At 39.9% G+C, this 19,550-nt stretch overlaps 1 protein-coding gene across 1 annotated transcript in view; it reads left to right on the forward strand.

The window, feature by feature from the left end:
- The window catches only part of LOC139715428 (mediator of RNA polymerase II transcription subunit 14-like), a 47,933-nt gene that overhangs the window by 15,402 nt on the left and 12,981 nt on the right, over window positions 1-19,550 (forward strand). Inside the window, exons 14-26 of the mRNA XM_071627003.1 lie at window positions 122-190; window positions 1,604-1,646; window positions 2,179-2,304; window positions 3,069-3,147; window positions 3,735-3,897; window positions 4,509-4,737; window positions 5,331-5,362; window positions 6,865-6,996; window positions 10,055-10,243; window positions 12,209-12,257; window positions 13,431-13,604; window positions 17,501-17,586; window positions 19,057-19,206. Of these exons, the coding sequence (XP_071483104.1) occupies window positions 122-190; window positions 1,604-1,646; window positions 2,179-2,304; window positions 3,069-3,147; window positions 3,735-3,897; window positions 4,509-4,737; window positions 5,331-5,362; window positions 6,865-6,996; window positions 10,055-10,243; window positions 12,209-12,257; window positions 13,431-13,604; window positions 17,501-17,586; window positions 19,057-19,206 (1,521 nt within the window). The remainder of the gene's footprint in view (window positions 1-121; window positions 191-1,603; window positions 1,647-2,178; window positions 2,305-3,068; window positions 3,148-3,734; window positions 3,898-4,508; window positions 4,738-5,330; window positions 5,363-6,864; window positions 6,997-10,054; window positions 10,244-12,208; window positions 12,258-13,430; window positions 13,605-17,500; window positions 17,587-19,056; window positions 19,207-19,550) is intronic.

Consider the following 19,550-nt stretch of genomic DNA (forward strand, 5'->3'; position numbering starts at 1 on the left):
TCAAACTGCATGAGCAAGGTACATTCAGCTGTGAATCTATCAATTTGAATGCTCCCAAATACCATAGTATATATATATATATATATATATATATGCTTTCTTTTCTTCCTTCTGTTCACAGTGTGATCATCTGGCTGTGGAGAGGCTCCTTGTTGAGACTGTCTTAGTTCGTTCAAGAATGAAACTTATGGTGAGTGTCACGACAAAAGGGCACTAAAGACTCGTACAAAGCTCCTGATGAAAGACTGGTCATTAATGGCAGTATAAGGACCTTTTTTTTACCTCCATTATTGTAGGGCTCTGGGATTGCTCACATTATCACTAGAGGTAGTACAACTCAGTAGTTAGGACAAGCACTTGCGGTAAAAGAGCTTAAAGAGCAAGAACTCAAACTGCCCAAAATTCATTTGTATATGTTTGTATTAGAGAATGGAATAATTTGCCATTGAGAATTAGGTCAGCCTCATCACTATCCAACTTTAAACGTACATGTCGCATTTATCTTGAGGGAAATTTGTAAAACAAGAATGATCAGGGAAACTGAATTTAAAAGTATAGTAAAATAGAAAGTATCTTTCTGCAATTTCATGTAAATTATATGTGTGTGCTTGAGAGTTTTTGTGACACGTGTTTGTATGATTGAATGTGTGTGTGTGCGCGTGTGTGTGTGTGTGTGCTTGTGTTGCATCTGTCCTATGTAAATATGTTACTATTATACTTCTTGTTAATATGTTTAAAACTTTAGTATGTCTTGCTTTGTTTTATATGTTTATCCGGGGCCCCTTTTTTACAAGCTCTGCTTCTTTTGAGGTCCCAAACCATTCATTATTCTTAATGCTGTATCCTTTTGTAAAATGTCAAATGTTTAATGAATTGGTTAAATAAACTTGAACTTGAACTTGAGCAAGAATTTATTGTTAAATGTTGCCAAATTAGGACAGATAGGAATGTAATGTAAACTGTTGAGAAATTGAGTAGGAATCATTGTATTTGACAGTATGTGAAATATGTAGAGAAGTTTATTGTGTGTCAGATGCTTCTGTTAAAAGAGTAAATGTTGCCCTGCAGTCAAGTTGACTTTAATGAGAAGAATGAGGTCAAACAAACAGAATGGGGAAGTTTCAATGAAACTTGGACTAAAAATGAAAAAAAAAGAGAGAAGAAAACAGTGATGTTGATCCCAATCCATTTGCATATCAGACAAGGGGGAAACATTGGTTTGTATAATTATGCTATCATGAAAATATGATTAAATCATTTGTTTCGTCAATAATTCAATTCAGCAATTACCATATCATTCCCCTTCCCTTTACAATGTCATCATTTGCCAAGTCATGTTAGCTGCAAAACTAATCGATGTTAGGGATGTAAGCTCTTTATTGAATTTATGTCAGAGATATACTGTATGGTAGAGATTTGTGTGTAATTAAATGAAAAACTCTTAGGATGTGACATTATTATGATTTTGTTCATCACGATTTTGTTCTGTTTTTCAAAGCCCATTCATTTATGGAGTGGATTTTCACATGAATACGTGTCGTTTGGAATTATAGGAAACAAAACACCAAACTCATGTCACTTTCTGTTTGTCTGTTTTGTGCAGGAGCTTCAAGGACAACTTGAAAAAGATCTGCCTGGGTACAAATGTAAGTGTGTATGCTTTCAGAAAGAAAATAATGTGCCTCAGAAACTTTTGTTCCCTTGTGCAAGCTTAAAATCCATTTGCTTAGGTGGTAGTTTGGGCAGAAACACAGAACAGTTCTGTCTGAAGTGTGCAATGTATGAAATATTCCAAGGCACAGGGATTGAGTATGCTAGATAAATGTGCAAAGTTCCTAGAGCACCTTGCCATTGTCAATTCTCTTTGAGGGATATGTAAGTACATTCACATTGCTGCCCAGATAAAAGCATTGTAATGAGTCAAACATTAGGCAACTTTAATCAATGCCCTGTCTGTGACTTCAAGAATCAATTTCCAATTTGAGAAAGTGTACAAGTACAGTCTATGCAAACAAGAAATATACAGTAACAAGTCCAGAGAAACATGGATGAATGTTATGCTCAGTGATACGACAAACTGTAAATAAAAACCTCTCGGTTTGATGGTGTAAGATGAATTTGCAAAACTCCAAATGAATGTTAAATCTTCTTGCTTTTCGCTCTGTTGTTTAATATCAGGCCAAGTGTCTGGAACTCCTCCACTGCTCAAGATTCCCATAGTGAAGCCATGCAGTGACGATGAACAGCTGATTGTCTCGGTCGACATGCAGACTGGATTCTACAACCCCAGCACAGCCCACTGTGGTAAGAGTCTTGCCCTAGTTGTCTACTATAACAGTACTTGTCTTATGTAGTTTCGCACTTAAATAGGCATCGTCATACACTGCATATTGCATGCATGTCAAATTTTAGGGTCAATATATTTTTGATGGAAGAAAAACGTGGGGGCACTATGGCATAGTGGATAAGACTTGACTTTCAACCTATCAGAGTTCCCCAGTTTAAATCCTGCCAGGTGCTTACGTCCTTGGACAAGATTTTTTTACCCACCATGCCCCCTCTCAACCCAGGTGTATAAATGGGTACCTAGCAATGCAGGGGTACTAATAATAATGGCAGGGCCCTCCTGTAGAGCAGTGGCAAGACTCAAGAGGCTACCCTGAATGAAGAAGACCTTATTATCATTATAATTCTTTTGTCTTCAGAGGCCAATTATGCATGAAAGGGTTTGTGATCATTGTAGAAAAGTAGCAACTGCTGCAGTTTTCTAAGCGACAGCTGAAACACATCAGAGTAGTTAGTCTCTTGATGACTCAAGACTGCAAATATTGTACCTTCAAATGATCGTGAACCCCGTCATGAAATGAACCCAGTAATAGATCGAATGTACCAACAAAATGGAATATATACCAAAACTGCACAGTTTTGAACCACAGATGGTTTCTGTATTGAAGGAGAGCCACTTTATGGCCACGTTTTATGCTGATACTTGTTAGCATTGACGTAAGGTAGTTTTCCAACTGTTGCCAAACAAATCGTGATGTTGAATCTCTCATCTTTCTCAACAGAACCCTCTCTCATGGAAGAGATAGAGCAGAGCCTGAATCAGGACCGGAGCAAGTTGGAGCCACTCGTCACCAAGCTCAGGTGTGGAGGGGATGGGGTCCTTTTCAATGCAAATCGTCGGTTGAGAATGAGAAGGACGTAAATTTGTCTCGAACACTATGGCTTTAGTGGCAACTTAATGCTCGTATCATTCTCAGCTGACGAAATAGTTATTAATGGGTCTATATATGCTCTCAGAGAGACTTTCCTTGCACTCAGCGCTTTATAAATATATTCACTTTATGATAACATTACCATTGGTACTGTTTGTACCAACTTTTGTATGTGACTCTTCACCAGTCCTTTGTCCAAGTCCCCCCCCCCCTTTTTTTTTTTCTAGTGCTGAAGCATAGCTTAGTTTCTGTGAAATTCAAGCCGAGGTCTAGGTAAGAAGTAAGATGAAAAAAAAAATTTTTTTTGAAGATGTTATTCATGTCACAGTTTTACTGAGTCGGGAGGAAAGCAAGAAATGTACAATCAAGACTCTAAATTATTGAAAAATACTTTGCCACACTCTGGTTTTTGTATTATTTTGTTGCTAGTCTTGATTGCTAAATATGGCTCAATGTCAAGCTTTGAATTGAGTCGCGGTGAATTAACATGCGCCCATCACTGCCACCACCGTGCAGGATTATGCTGTTCCTTGGCCACTGCCGCTATTCGATCAGCACGCTCCCAGTGACGTTCATGAAAGAGCTCCCTCTGTTGCCCATGTCGCCGGACCACCCGATAAAGCGACTGCAGCCCAACTGTGTCTACCTGCGACTGACGCAGCACCCTCAGTACTACATGGTGAGTGTAACATGACCAAGTGATGACATGGGAATGTGTATGGACTTCTTTTTTAATTTTCCCTGAATTATGTTTGATGATACACTATACAGTGATTACAGTGGGTATCTCACTGGCTTGGAGACTAGCTAGGGACATTGTGACTCGAGTCTCGCTGGACGTGGAGTGGTAGCTGAGATATCTCTGTGACGTCTTCTGGAATCTAGCCTGGACCCCGTTTCATAAAACTTGTCGTCAATAACAAGTTACGATACTTGTTGCAAGCTAATGAAATCCTTGCATCTGATTGGCTGACGGCAAATTTGTCATAGAAATGTGGCAGTTGTTAATGATAACAAGTTTTATGAATCGGGACCCTGGTCTCCGGAGAGTAATGAGAGAATCCAACATGCAAAATTTTTTTTTTTTTTTTTTTACTCATTCCAGTCTCCGGCTGGTTATGTCTCTGTGATGTCTCCTTAGTCATGACTAAGTCGTGGAGACTAATTTTGTCTGCAAACTTGTGTACACTTTTGGCACTCCTGTGCATGCTAATAAGAAAACAAAGAGTGCAAACATGACTCGTATCAGTGCGTCTGATTGGCTACATTCTTGAACTCATTTTTACAAAGGTGGTTAGCTTTGCTATGGGCAAGGTGCAAGGGGGTTTCCAGTGTCGCTACCATCTCCTGCACTGCACCCCTGTACCCTTCAGCGAGGGCCAGTCCACGCCCCAGGGGGGCTCCACCCCTTCCAGCCAGAAGGAGAGCCCCGAGACAGCGGAGCGGTACCTCAGTCCCGACACCTTCATCGACCTGGACCACTCGGCCATCCTGCGGGGACCGGACACGAGGATTGAAAGTAGGTCCTCTCGGTGCTTGACATACATGCCCTTCTCAATACCAACACTCTAGATGAATGAAGCTCTGTAATCGATTCTTGCATAGGTACCAATTGATGCTGAGTGACCGAAAAGGTTGTGCAACATTCTGCAATCTGTTGTAGTTGTTGAAGGTAGTAGTGTAGGTCAATGTGCGATGTGGCTATGCAGGGATATTGAATAATGATTAGATACACGCTTTTTTTTTTACTCGATATTGGTGTACATGTGTATTTTAAAGGGGTGCTGCAGTCTTTCATTTTGTACCTTCATAAAGAGCCATTTCACCCGCCAAAGGACAACATTTGCCTTTCATTATGTCAGGATAGGGTACCTTTTCCTTTTAAGGCTATTAACATGTTGTCAATATGCTGTGCCCCAAGATACAGTGTAACTTCTTTCATATGTTTTGAAATATTATCTCATATTTGTGTGTGTGTGTGTGTGTGTGTGGCTGTTAATGCTCCAGTGTAAAAAGGAAGCTAATTATGTTTTTGCTCAAAGCTGCTTGTTGTCAGCAAAACAGAGGTCATTTATTATTTTTATGTATGTTTTAACTTGTTTTCTTCCCCAGACCTTGATGTAGATGATGAAAAGAAGCGGAAGGTACGTATGGCTATGGTAATTTCATGGAAAATATGAACTGCACAGATTGCAGGGAACAAAATTGAAAGGGGCAGAAAGTTGATGCTATGTATTACTGTAAAAGTGGTTTCTTTCGTGGTGGTTTTATTTTCGCTCTTTTCACGCTTTGAGGATGAACCGCGAATTTAACATCACGCGAAAAAGTTTTGAACTCGCCCCTTGTTACAACGCTATTGGGCACATGCACACACAAAGACTATGGGCATTGAGTGTATTGATGGTCCACACACAGCGATACCGCGCAAATGTAAATTTAACGTTAGTTACAAGCATGTTATAACAATGTTAGGCCTAAGTAAAATAGAGAGACAGGATTTCAGGTAAGCTTGCATTTGATTTTAATTTCTATTTAATAAATAAAAGAATAATTTGATTAAGTTATGTTAATAGTTTGGATTTTCATTTGCAAAATAAAAAAAAAACAGTCACAAAGTTTGCAGACCGCAAATTTAAACACGCGAAAAAGTCGGCACCAATGGAAACCGCGAAAGTTTCTGTACGCGAAAGAAACCACTTTTACAGTAAGTCAGAGAGCATCAGAGTGTTCATGCAGGCAGCAAATTGACCTAAAAGTCAGTCCATGGAGCGGTGTTCCTGCCTGATGCTCATCATCCAATGTCCACTTCTGTTTGTCCATCAACACTTCCAAAATTATTATTATTTTCTTGTTCTTGCAGTTATGTGATTGTAGAGTTTTTTTGGTTTGTATGTTTTGCAGCTTGAAATTGGTTAAAGATTTGCGCCCAGTGTATGCTTGAAATTTAGAATTGAAAAATGTTCATAATCCTTTTTGCTTAACACCTTATTTACATTCAACCTTTGTAGTGTTATTTGCCATTATACAAAACAATGTGTTTTTTTATGTCTTGAGTAATGCTGAGTTTGTAACTATTACATGATATCTTAGTCTGAGTTGGTTTTGTGCAGTGATTCTGGCTGCAAAATTTTCATGTATGTGGTCAGTAATATTCAGTATTGAATTTCCAGAATATATAGGACTGCTACTTGTAATATTTGCCTTTTTTTAATCACATGTAATTATGCTGCTATTTGGAACAGGGCATTATCAGTTATAATCTTACCCCCTACAGAAGAGATAATTTGACATTTCTACAGATGTGAAAAATATATTTAAACTTTAGAGGGGGTAAAATTCCCCCAGATGTTACACCAAGTAGTTATTATTAAAGCACTTTCAAGAGAAGTTATGCTTCAGGTTTTACGGCTTGAAAACGGGTTTAATGGAGATCATCGATTCATTAATGATCATTGGAGGAGGGCCCCCTCTCCATTGCTTGATGTGTCACATAATTTGGCTGCGTCATGCCAACAACAGCACAGATGCCCTGGTCATTGATTGTTAGTCGATCTTATCCAAAATCATGTGATGTGCTACAAAAGATCTCGTGAAAGTGCGTGGGAGCATGCAGTGTAATGGTTGCTTCTTTTCTTTCATCGGACAGCTGCATTCGTCATTCCCGGGAATGAAGAAGAAGAAGAAGCCGTCGACCCACTGCGAGTTCTTCAACTACACCCTATCTCACGTGGTTTCTCTCTGCAACATTCGAATACCGTTTGTCAAACTCTGCGAAGAGGTCAGTCAATCCCTGTGTCCTGCACATGTCACGGTATTGATTGAGTCATTCAAACATCGCTGTAGCAGCCCATGTTATATTTCATTTTATCTTCGGCATGTGTGGGATCAAATGAAATGTTTTCTCATTTCACATAATACCGGCTGGATTTCATAAACCTCTACGCTGATAGCACTGAATGCACCAGACTTGCGATTTTCACATTTGACAGTTTAGGCTTGAATTTGAAAAAAAAAAAAGAATTGGCTCACACACAAAAGAAATATAAATGGATAAGTACTTGTTATATCACATCACAGTGAAGCTGAGATCATGTAATACGATTTTTTTTTTTTCTTAGAGTATTTATGCAAGGGAATGATGACAAAGAAAGTAATAGCTTTTGCACACAGATTTTACTACTATGCATTGCTCATAGTTCATGTCCGCAAAGTTGATGGGCCAGTCTAGGGCTTCAGTGTTTGATGAAAGCACTGACTTACTTTTCAAACTGATTATTTCGTGTGGACTCTATGTCCTAAAGGTCCTGTTTACCTTTGGGAGCAGTGATTTAAAAAATGTTCATGATATCACTTTTGATGCATATGTGTAGGTCAGTTGTATCACAAAACATCCTACCATATAAAATTTTTGCGATAAAGCCTAAACTATAAGGAGATATCACTATTTTTCTCATTAAACCATAACTGTAGATGGTTTAGTCTGGAAACATTTTTAGGTGATACGCTATCAGCGTATCACCTATTGTGATTGTCAAAATTTCTCTTTTTTTTTATTCTTCTTTCTTTCTGCCACATTTTGTGTAGTCAATATCTCAACAATGACATTACGGAATGACATGACATTTTCAGTCAACATGTCTCATAACAATATCTGGGCACAATAAGGTTTTCATGACAGTAACATATCTATGACGTCATCTAGGCGCCATTTTGTGATTTTCGGACCTTGTCACATGATCGATCATAACTTCATAACTAGATATCATTTCTGTATCATTTTCGGTGGACATAAAGTTCAGGTCAGGCTCTATCTTACTTTTTAACGCTAGTTACCAAGGACATCATTACGCGCGCGTTTGCGCACGTCAAAATTTTAAAAGGCTCAAAACGACTTCCCAATGGGAAATCTCGAAGTTTCAGACAATTTTAAGCGTTTCAAACATTTTCTCGCGTGCGCGTCCGTCCGCGCAATTTCGCGCGCAGAGGGCGTAACCAACATGAAAATGCAATTTTTTTGACTGATTTATATTTCTGATACTTTGAGTAGCAATATCCATTGATTTCCGATCGATTTTGACCTATAACAAAGGAATGCACTGGCGTCAAAGTTGAAATTCCTCGCGCGCGTCTTTCTGCAAATATAGTGAAAAAACATGTTTTTGTTTATGTCGCCATAGCTCTTTAAAACGTCTGGTGACCCTATATTTCTATTGCATATTACAAAAGCATATGAATTGGAAATAACGTTTCAAGTACCAATATTGCCAGGAAAACTTATGACGTCATCATATCATCATCTGAAATCAAAAAAGTGGAATTATTTTTTTTGAGGTACTGTTTCTGACATTCATTTACTCGTATCTCTATTGTTTAAGCTTAATATTACCCCAAATTCAGATATGTCTTACTTTGAACATTTGCCTTTCAAGTCCATGTCATGGTTTTGAAATTTGATGACGTCATCATACTTTAAATTGTGATTAAAAGTAAAGACACAAAATCGGACAAGTTTACGTGTTATGTCTATGGGAGGTGATTTTTTTTAAAATCATGCATTGACTTGACAACGTTTAAGCACCTTTATCTCAGCTGATTTTGCTCCATTTCCTCTGAAACTTTAGTATGTTGTAGCTGAGACAATAAGCTGCAGTAATCATGTATTTTATTCTTTGAAATCTTCTCATCAGATTGACAATTTTGCAGTTTAAAACTGAAAATGAAAATGGAATGTGGACAAAACGATTCCTCATGTATCTTTCACATACATAAGTTTACGTTCCCCATATTTTCTCGTCGAGACGTATGGCCGAGTGGATAAAGGCGACGTCTCAGAGACTTGAGGTTGCGGGTTCGAACCCCACAAAATCACGAAACAAAATACTTAGCTATTTTACTTTTTTTTCTTCAATTTTGTATTACATATTCGTCCATGTAGAAATCACGTTCGTATATAAACGCACCTATACACACACACACACAGACACACACACACGCCATATCCCTCTTTTTTGTGTGTTGGAGACCACATTGCTTCGACTGCAGCAAAATTTTGCAGGTTGACTTTGTCAAACCGATCATAGTATGTAATGACGACGACTGAGGTGTTGTACTTTGAACAATTGTCTTTCAAGACGATGTCATTGTTTTGTAATTTGATGACGTCATTACACTGAAAATTGTGATTAAAGGCAAGGTATCAAAACCAGCCGATTATAGGTTTTATGTCTGCGGGACGTATTTTTCCCAAGTTGCCAGAAATGGCATAGCGACCTCAGTCGTTACAAGGCCGCTTTTCCGTCTAGCAATGCAATAGATGTTCACACGGCCACGTTAGTTGAGTGGGCATTGACTTTCCCCCTGTTATATCTATACATTGTTGTTTTTTTGTCTTACCATTTCCGTGGATGACCCGTGGCCGAGTGGTTACAGAAACGGTTTCGCATGCACGCTCAATATAACTTCAAGGTGCCTATATCACATTCTTTTCTTGTCGATCACAGATGACCGTCATCTGATGACCACAAGCGTATCACCTAACTCGTCCTCAATGTGACGAGTTTTCATGTCTCGTTATTATAACTATTGTTCATATTTTGTATATTTGACAATACTTGACATCGATTATACTGGTTCAAATTTTTACATTGGTTGTTTCTATCCCTCACTCACATTTTAGAACTATTTTGAAGCACTAATGCTGGGTTTTTGTTTCATCTGCAAATGGTAAATTATGCCTTTAAGAAGTGCTGTGGCCGTATGTATGTACACTTATATGTACAAGTCTGTCGGCTCCCGTACGTCCCTCAATCTGCCAGTTGGTCTCTTCTGTCTTGCAGCTGTCGCAGAATGGCCTGGCCCACCAGGGGGTGCAGGTGGAGGGGGAGGGGGTGGGGCTGGTGGTCAGGCTCTGCTCCCTGCCCCCCTGCAACAAGGTCTCGGCGGAGACCAGCCAGGCGCTACAGATGGCCCTGCTGGACTGCTCCATCCGTCTCCACCGCAACCAGCATGGCATGTGGCAGGTGCAGGTTAGTGTCAGTCCCCCATTGGTGAGGGGCAAGTGTGGCAGGAAACCTAGTGCCAGCTCTGGCTGGTAAAGATCAGCATTCACTTGCAATTTGTCAAATGGATATGGAGTAAAATTCCGGTGGAGATGCAGTGATGAAAGTTAATGTGAAAATTAAAAAAAAGAAGAAAAAGTTGTGATCCTACATCACAAAATCAGCAAAAAGTCGCCAGACATGGATTTTTAGTTAAGGTGGATTCTCAAAGAGCAGACTTTAATCTTTAAACTGATGTATAACTCAATTCAAATATACTCTATAAACTTATGTGAAAGAAGGCACACACTCAGGAAAAGTGTGTACTGAGAAAAGAGGCTCCTAAGTATGGGATGTATTCAAGCACTTAATCTTACCAAGCTGTGCTAGCTGTGCAATGAATGGGACAAAAGGTGGATGTAAACCACCTTAGCAACAACAATGAAGGGATTATCAAACTAAGCTGAAACTGAGTATGCTCTATTAACTCATTCTGTCCTTGGCTAATACCAACTTTCAAAGCAGTAGCACCATCCTTTAAAAGGTTCATAGAATTGAAAGTGAAGAGTGTGTAAAGGATTTTTAAGGACTGAAAAGGGGCCTCTAAAACATACATAGTTACAACATGTACACTATTCTACAAAGAAGTGTTCAAGAAAAACTGCTAAAAACACAACTTCCCATATGTTTTATGATCCCTAACTTGAAGAAAGTATGAAAAACTCCAGATTGACTTGTTACCTCCGCCAAGGGAGGAGGTTATGTTTTCGTTACTGTTGGTTTGTTTGTTAGTCAATTTGTCCATGTGCAAAATAACTCATAAAGTGGTTAACAGATTTGGATGAAACTTGCAGGAAAGGTTTAGAATGATACAAGTAACAGATGATTAAATTTTAGTAGTGATCTGAGAATTTTTGTGGAATTTATGAAGGATTTGTGATATTTTGGCAGGTAGGGTCAATGAACTTGGGAGTTCAGGCTGCATGTATTTGAGGTTTGCATGCGTGCACTAAAGTGCGTGCTCTAGTTTCTGCTAGGGCAAGGCGCACCGTGCAGCTGAGGGTTTATGACGTAACAAAGGCTTCTATATTGGGAAATCGGGCGACTTTCAGCACGCAATGCTATAAGTACGTATGGGTGGAAATCACTGATATCTCTATGGAAGAACAAGATCAGTGGTGGAAATGAGCTGCATGCCTGGCAGAGGTCTGCGCTCTCAGAGTGCCTCTCTAGTTTGATCTGTTTCACCAACTTTGAATCCTCATGTAAAATCAGGGCGTGAGACTTTTGTTGGTTTGTTATGCACGGTCACAATTGTACGTACATTTATTGTTATACTTAGGTTGCGTACAATCATGCAACAATGTTTAGTGGATTGGAGTTTCAGTTTCCTTGATTGCATTGAATATGATATGCATGCTGCCATTTATGTTGAATGAGCTGAATGTACTTCAGAAAGACAAAGCAATCATTAGATTACAGTTCTTCATGGACTGCACATATGATGCGTGGAACACTTGTGGAATCATGCGATTTAAAGAGCACTTCTTCGAGCCATTCAGCAATGATTAGTAATGGTGCTTTTCTACCCAATGTTAACCCATTGAAGACGAATCCCGGGTATACTCGGGCAAGGGTCTATGGGAAATGCGTGCTGTAGCAAAATTAACCCGTCGTTAACGGGTCAAATGTCACGTTTGTCATGCATCATGTTACATGTGGGGGTGGGCAGCAAGGCAGAACCATTATAGATCTATATCTGATGGTACTTGTGATCCCAGAATACAGGTTTAGCCATTTCCAAGAGTTGTAGGCTGTGTGTTCTTGAAATAAAGTAGTGTCAACAAATTTGGCTGATATTTCTGATTCAAGGCGCTTGGTTGACACTTCATTGGTTAGACTAGATCAGTTGGTAACATGAATGCTCTTTCTCTCTCCTAATATTCCCCTCAGCTTGTGTTTGCAAACTGTCCAGTACACAGCTGTGCTGCAAAGGAACAGGGTGAGACTTACATGTAGTTATTGGAAAAATCAACTGATGTGCAATGTCTGAAAGGGTGCTAGTTTTACTTGTAATCCATGGTAAATGCCTTATATATGTGTGTGTTTTATCTTTGGGAATGTAAAAAAGAAGTATGTTTTAGTGCACTGTTTATTGATATTTTTTCCTTATTTAAAGAAAAGAAGAATGTATTGATAACAATGAATTCCCATTGGACTTGCATGCATGTACAATTGTGTAGAGAGTGATGTATCATTTTAAAGTGATGTTTACCGCACATTTGGTGTGTGAAATGGTGAAATGACTGACAGAATCCTGAATATTGCATCAGAATTCAAAAATGAGCGTAGGGAACCCTTTCATTCACGACTGTGCAGCTTTTTTTGGAGTAATTATGGAAACACAGAGTGATGTAAGCAGGAATTGAGACATGCCCACTTGCCATTCCCCTTGGTGACAATGCTTTCTCTCAGACAAAGTAAATATGATAATAAGCTTGTCGAGCTTGGAGACGCACACACATCTCTGAAAAGAGTGTTGTGCCTTTATGAAAAGATGATTATGAGAGTAACCCTCAGGACATAAGGACGAGATTTACAAAATGTTGATAGTATCTCTGCAGTGAAGATAGGTGTTCCCTCGTCCCTATGTTACTCCTGTCTCTGTGTTTACTAGTACTTCACCATTTTAAAGGTGCATAGTCCCAGTAGTGTCGAGGGCGCTGTTGATGATACTGCCTATCACCGTTAGCATTGATACGAAGATTACCGAAGTTGAGCTGTCATTAAGAGTAAAGTGCGTAGGTGTTGCTAAGTAACGTTGCCTTCGTTGTCTTCTCTGCGCATCGCGCAGTCTGTAGTAATGCTAGGGTGCGTGCATATGTGCTTGTTCTTATGACATCACAAAAGAAGTTTGCTAAAGCTGTCATCTCCCTCAGCCGAATCACGAGCCGAACTGTGATCCGACCACTGACTACAGTGAATTGGACTTCTTTGGACCTGGGGGGAAGTGGGCCACAGCGTAAGCGCTAAAGAGGAGCCGATAGCGTAGGTCTCTATAGGAAAATTGCGCCGTGCGCCCGTGTACGCATTTGACTAAAACACCGGGACCATGCACCTTTAATAAGGATTGCCGTGGATCTATTTCTGTGTGATTATGGGTTCCCCTCTGCAGGCTCCACCCGGCTGGTGTACCTCTTCTACAAGGTGCTGGGTGCCCACTCTGTGGTGAAGCTGTTCCTCAGGGACTGGGACTCCATCGGTCGTCTCTACCAGCTAACCCTTGACCTTCCCATCTGGCTCCCTTACCTGACCCTCTCCCCTGCATCGCGCTCGGGTCTCATCATGGGTGAGCAGCCCCTTTGGGGGTCCATTTAACTGTCAAACCCTTTTTAAAGGGATGGTATAGTTTTGGTTGTGATGGTGGGAGAATTCAAATGTTCCAGTGTTAACTTTTTGTGAAAAAATGAGAAACCTCTGATATGAAATATGAAAGAGCATACAATTCTAAGAGCAATTCAAAGTTTATTTCATGGTGATTGTTGTTTTGGGTTTTTTTATGGTTGAGATATCCAAAAACAAAGAAATTGTTATAAAAGGTGGGACCTACTTCTAAATAGGACCACTTTGTTTTACTTTGTTTTTGGATATCTTGGCAATTTCAAAAGCGATTTTCATCAAATAAACGTTGAATTCTTCTTTGAATTGTATGCTCTTTATTATTTCGAAGTGGTTTCTAATTATCTTGCAAAAAGTTAACATTTGAATTCCCCATTTCAACCAAAACTGTACCATTCCTTTAAGGGAAAAGAAAAACTAGCCCCACCCCAATAACAGAATGGTTCTGTTATCTATTGTTTGACTTTTAATTTTTGTCAATTAGTTGGTTAGTTAGTGTGATGGATAAAGAGATAGGTAGATAGATAAGTAGGTGGATAGATGGATAGATGTAGATGACATTGATTGATAGAAAGATAGAGACATGTACAATTGTAGATGATAGAGATAGATTGAAGTATATGTTGTGCATTCTACTTTCATGGACAGTAACAATCCATCAAAGTGATCGAACAAGGAGTTGTATGTAAGAAAATCAGACCATAAAATAATTTGTCACCCTTTTTTTTTTCAGTCATCTGTAGCATAGTAATTGATGCATGTACAAGTACAACATTATCGCAGTGCTGACATTTCATGCACTTGAGGGACCAGCTTCACAGTCTGGGCCTCAGAGTCTGACCCTCAAACTTCCTAACCCAAATTTTTAATTGCCACAAGGGCTTGCTAGATAATCAGTTGATAAATCTGTTGTAAGTTTAATATTGTTATAGATAATTTATGAATAAGAAAGAAGATATTTGATTGGTATAGTAATGCCTTGTAAACCTGGGAAATGATAGTCTTGATAGGCCAATTTCTTCTGTGTCTGCACTTGGATACAAACTGGGTGTTCTGTCATTGGATGCTGGATTACTAGTATTATGTCAGTCTATGGGGAAACACAGTGTTGTACATGTAAATACAGTGCTCATTGGATGCACCCTGATGTTCGGGGGCTTTCATATCAGGCCTACGTAGAGTTGCATAGTGCTGTGTACCAACCACAGCAAGCTTATCCTACCCCACGCTGTGCCTACATCAGCCTCTGTAACAATATACCGCGGGATGCGAAGGGTTATCCAAGATGGAAACATACCTTCATATTGTGTAGGCACTGTTGATTTACAAGTATCAAACTGTAAGGGTCAATATACAAATGATGCACAGGACAGAGTGGATTGGTGAGAATTTGATGTGCGAGTTTAACTTTGGAACTATTTAGGTAGTTGATAGAGCCGGAGGGGGGGGGGGGGGGGGGGGCCTGAGAGGCCCCCCCTCCAGATCTCAGCCGTCGACCACGCGATCGCGACGAAAATTGGCACACACATTGCCTATGATGTAATCTAAAATACCATGAAGTTAATTTTTCAAAAAAATTATCATTTATGCTAAATTATGCTAATTTATGCATAACGATGCATGAAATCAGACTATTTGGTATAAATCACAAAATAAAGCTCAAAACAGGCACATTTTTTCTGTAAATATTCTTATTAGTGTCCTTAGCAAATGTAATTAAAAAAATTGTGATATCAGAAAAAATTCTTAAGTATTTTATTGTTTTTTGAATTTCTTATGTATTTCTTTGTTTTTTCGACTTTATGTTTTTCATTGTTTTTTCGATGAAATTTGTCCGTGACATCGCTCCAAACAAGAAAATATGTTATTCATTGATTTTGATCAATAAAACACCAAAATAATCATGCTTTTATGAAATTTGCCTGTAAGCACAGTTTGCATTGAAATTTTACACGAATTCACATTTTTGAGTAATTTTTGGTCTGACATGCATGAACATACATATGCGTAACTTGGAAACCGCGCGCCCGGGCGTCGCAAATTTGGTGTCAAAAGATGCGGGAGACTCGAAAGAAAAAAGTCATGAAACGTCGCGGCGATAGCTTTTTGCGATTGCGATACATCGCGCGAAACGTTGAGGGGGAGGCCTCGGAGGCCCCCCCCCCCCCCCCCCCCCCCCCCGGCCTAGTTATACCCCCGCCAAACGAAGTTTGAAGGGGGTATATAGGAATCAGCGGACGGTCGGGCGGGCGGTCGGGCGGGCGGTCGGGCGGGCGGTCGGGCGGGCGGTCGGGCGGGCGGTCGGGCGGGCGGTCGGGCGGTCGGTCGGTCGGGCGGTCGGGCGGTCGGTCCGTTGCAAATCTTGCGTCGCGAACTACTTCCTCAGTTTTCAACCGATTCCCATAAAACTTGGCACAGATGTGTGCCTTGGGTTGTAGATGTGCAAGACATATTTTTTGACAGTACCCAAAAGTACGTTGCCATGGTAACGGCATATTATGGGCAAAAATGGGTACAAATCTTGCGTCGCGAACTCCTCCCACAGTTTGTGATCAATTTTTATGAAATTAGGTACAGATGTTCATCTGAATATGTTAATGTGCAAGACACATATTTCCGCAGTGGCAAAAAGTGCGTTGCCATGGTAACGGCATGTTATTGGTAAAATATAGGGCAAAATGCTTCATGGCAAAACTGCTTCATCAGTGTTCTTCCAATTCTCATGGAATTCATATTGAATGTTTGTCTTAGGATATAGGTCAGCATGACACATTTCTTGACAGTGACAAAAAGTATGTTGCCATGGTAACAGCTCACATATTATGAGCCAAAATGATGAAAAATTTTGTGTTGCAAACTCCTTCCTCAGTTTTTGCCCAATTTCCATGAAACTTGGTACAGATGTGTGCCTTTGGTTGTAGATGTGCAAGACGCATTTTTTGACAGTACCCGAAAGTACGTTGCCATGGTAACGGCATATTAATGGCAGAAGATCAAGGAAAGATCTTGCGGATTTAAGTACTTCCTCAGTTTTTTGACCAAAGCTTATGAAATGTGGCACACACCTTGATCTTGGTGGGAAGATGTGGAAGACATATTTTTCAGACGTGTCGGAAGCTGCGTTGCCATGGCAACGGCATAAATGGCAGAAGATCAAGGAAAGATCTTGCGGATTGAACTACTTCCTCTGTATTCGACTGAAGCTCATGAAATGTGGCACACACATTGGTCTTGGTGGGAAGATGTGCAAGACATATTTTTTGGACGTGTCGGAAGCTGCGTTGCCATGGTAATGGCATATTAATGGCGGAAGATCAAGGAAAGATCTTGTGGATTGAACTACTTCCTCAGTTTTTGACAAAAGCTTATGAAATGTGGCACACACAATAGTCTTGGTGGGAAGATGTGCAAGACATATTTTTCGGACGTGTCGGAAGCTGCGTTGCCATGGTAACGGCTTTTAATGGCAGAAGATCAAGGAAAGATCATTCCTTGGGTAAGACTGTCGTCACGGGGCGGGGGTATTAATCACCTTAAGTGATATTTCTAGTTAGGGTTTTAGACTGTTCCAAAGTTAAACGAGAGCATCCAGTTCTCACTGACCTATCAAATTGGCCTGTGCATCATTCGTGTGATAAAATGGGGCAGTAAATTCACAAAATACAACCTTTTTCCCCATCATGTATCCGGTACACCTACAACACTATACAAGACTTGAGCCATGCGTTCGGATTTTACCAGACGCATTGCTCAGTAAAAATCAATACATGACAATTGACCAATCAGATTGCAGAGATATTAAAGCCCATTTTATGATATTGATTGATATCTGCCCTCCCCTTTCAGATCCTCCCTTCACCACACTAGTGGACGTCCAGTCGTTCACCTACCAGAGGATCACCATAGCCTACGGCAAAGACCGGTCCAGCACAGTATGTATACACTCTTGTTTACGCACAGAATGTAGTGGATGGTAAAATGGCACAGCACTGAATACCTTCCTCACCAACTGTCACTATGGGGGGATTTAAAGGGACTGTACAGTTCAGGTTGAGGTGAGGATTTAGCTTTTAACATTTTGCGAGATATTCAGAATCCACTCTATGAGATGTCAAAGAGTATGCAATTCTAAGGGGAATCAAAAGTTTATTTGATGAAAATCGTTTTTGAAATGGCTGAGATATCCATAAACAAGGTGAAACAAGGAGATGCTAATAAAAGGCGTGGCCTGTCGCCTTTTATTATTATCACTTTTTTGGATATCTCAGCCATTTGAAAACCAGTTTTCATCAAATAAACATTGAATCCCTATCAAAATTACATGCTCTTTCATATTTCATAAGAGGTTTCTCATTATCTCACTTAGGAATGTTATAAACCTGAATCCTCACCTCAAACAGCTCAACCAGTACTGTACAGTCCCTTTAAGTACAATGCATAGAGGATGTTTTCTTTATTGTATGCATACACATGAACACAAGCGCACCCAGACATGATCAGGTTGGACATGATTCCCATGGACTTATCTGAACTTTCTGGTCTTAGCAATAGTGAAGGAAAGGATTAGCGGTCCAATCCATTGCTGGAGTCAGACATTGTTTTGTGTGTGTATGGTACTCTCGCAAAGCATGGTTCTTCTAAATGCAATTCCATTCTATACTCAAGTTAACTACAGTATAAGATCGCATATGAACATGCATTGCAAAAAAAAAAAGTATATGAGTCACAACAACATGTACATATTAGCAGAGATGATCTCATCACCTCATAAGTATGACAGTGTGACCTGCCCACATGTTTTTACTAGTCTGCATGTGCGGTTGCAGTGGATATCCCTGTTTTTGTGAAAACGTGGGTTGCTTTCAAGTTCCACAACTTGCTTTTAAGTTCCACAACTTTTTTACTTCAAGTCCGAGTTAAATGAAACTTTAATCATGTGTATGTGTGCTCACTCATTTTGTGAAGGTGGACTTTGAAGTAAAGTGACCTTGCTCTTCAAGTAAGGTTTATCTCTAGTTACCAAAGAGCTAATGGACGGAAAAGAAAAACAGATTAATTTAACCCGTTGAGGATGGTGTGATTTTCCATTTCCCGTAGACACTTGCCCAACTTTACCCAGGACTCGTCCTCAACAGGTTTATATTATTACCAGGTGTTTTCATGACATACAGTATTGTATATGTTCCTAGCTTGTTTCTTGCATTTCACTAACAGTAAGACTGTAGTGAGTTGTGTTTTATAGCATATCAGGTTGGAGTATATACCCCTGTCTTTACCAAGTGAAAACATTACCTTGAACAAGAAGAGGGACCCATGCTCGACTGCCTTCATTAAAGTACCTAACGCAGGACAACAATCTTGATGCGATACCTCTCTGTGTCCCATTGCGTCTTCTTTCCCAGGTGACAGTGACGTGGGACCCAGAGGCCGCCAAGTTCAGCCTGGTCTTCGGTGCCGTCGGTTCCACCTCCACCGCCAACTGTCACACCATGGTGCAATCCTACCTTGAGGATGAGCTCAACGAGGAGCAGAGCCTTCCCAAACTCATCAAGGTCAGTTGACCTTAGATCCTCTTTTTAAAAACTTAAAAAAAAAAATCAAGTTTGAATCGGTGAGACAAGATGAGAGCTCTCAAAATGAGGTGTTGCTATAAGATGCTGGTGTAATACTTCTCTGTGCTCTATTCTCTCATCTATCAGTTGTATATTTGATTCTTTCTTTATTTTTCTTATAAATTTTGTTACATATTTCCCCTTTGGTCTGCACCATCATGTGATGTGTCTGTGTTTAACTCATTTTTTTTTTCACTTAATCTTCTTCTTCTTAAAAAAATAAAATAAAATAAAATCTATGTTATTCCTGTTACTCAATCTATAAACCTTATCCATCATTTTGT

This window comes from Diadema antillarum, unplaced genomic scaffold (assembly GCF_040938485.1).
Source record: "Diadema antillarum isolate AM-2024a unplaced genomic scaffold, OU_Dant_1.0 scf00000048, whole genome shotgun sequence".
In the NCBI taxonomy this organism is placed as follows: Eukaryota; Metazoa; Echinodermata; class Echinoidea; order Diadematoida; family Diadematidae; genus Diadema; species Diadema antillarum.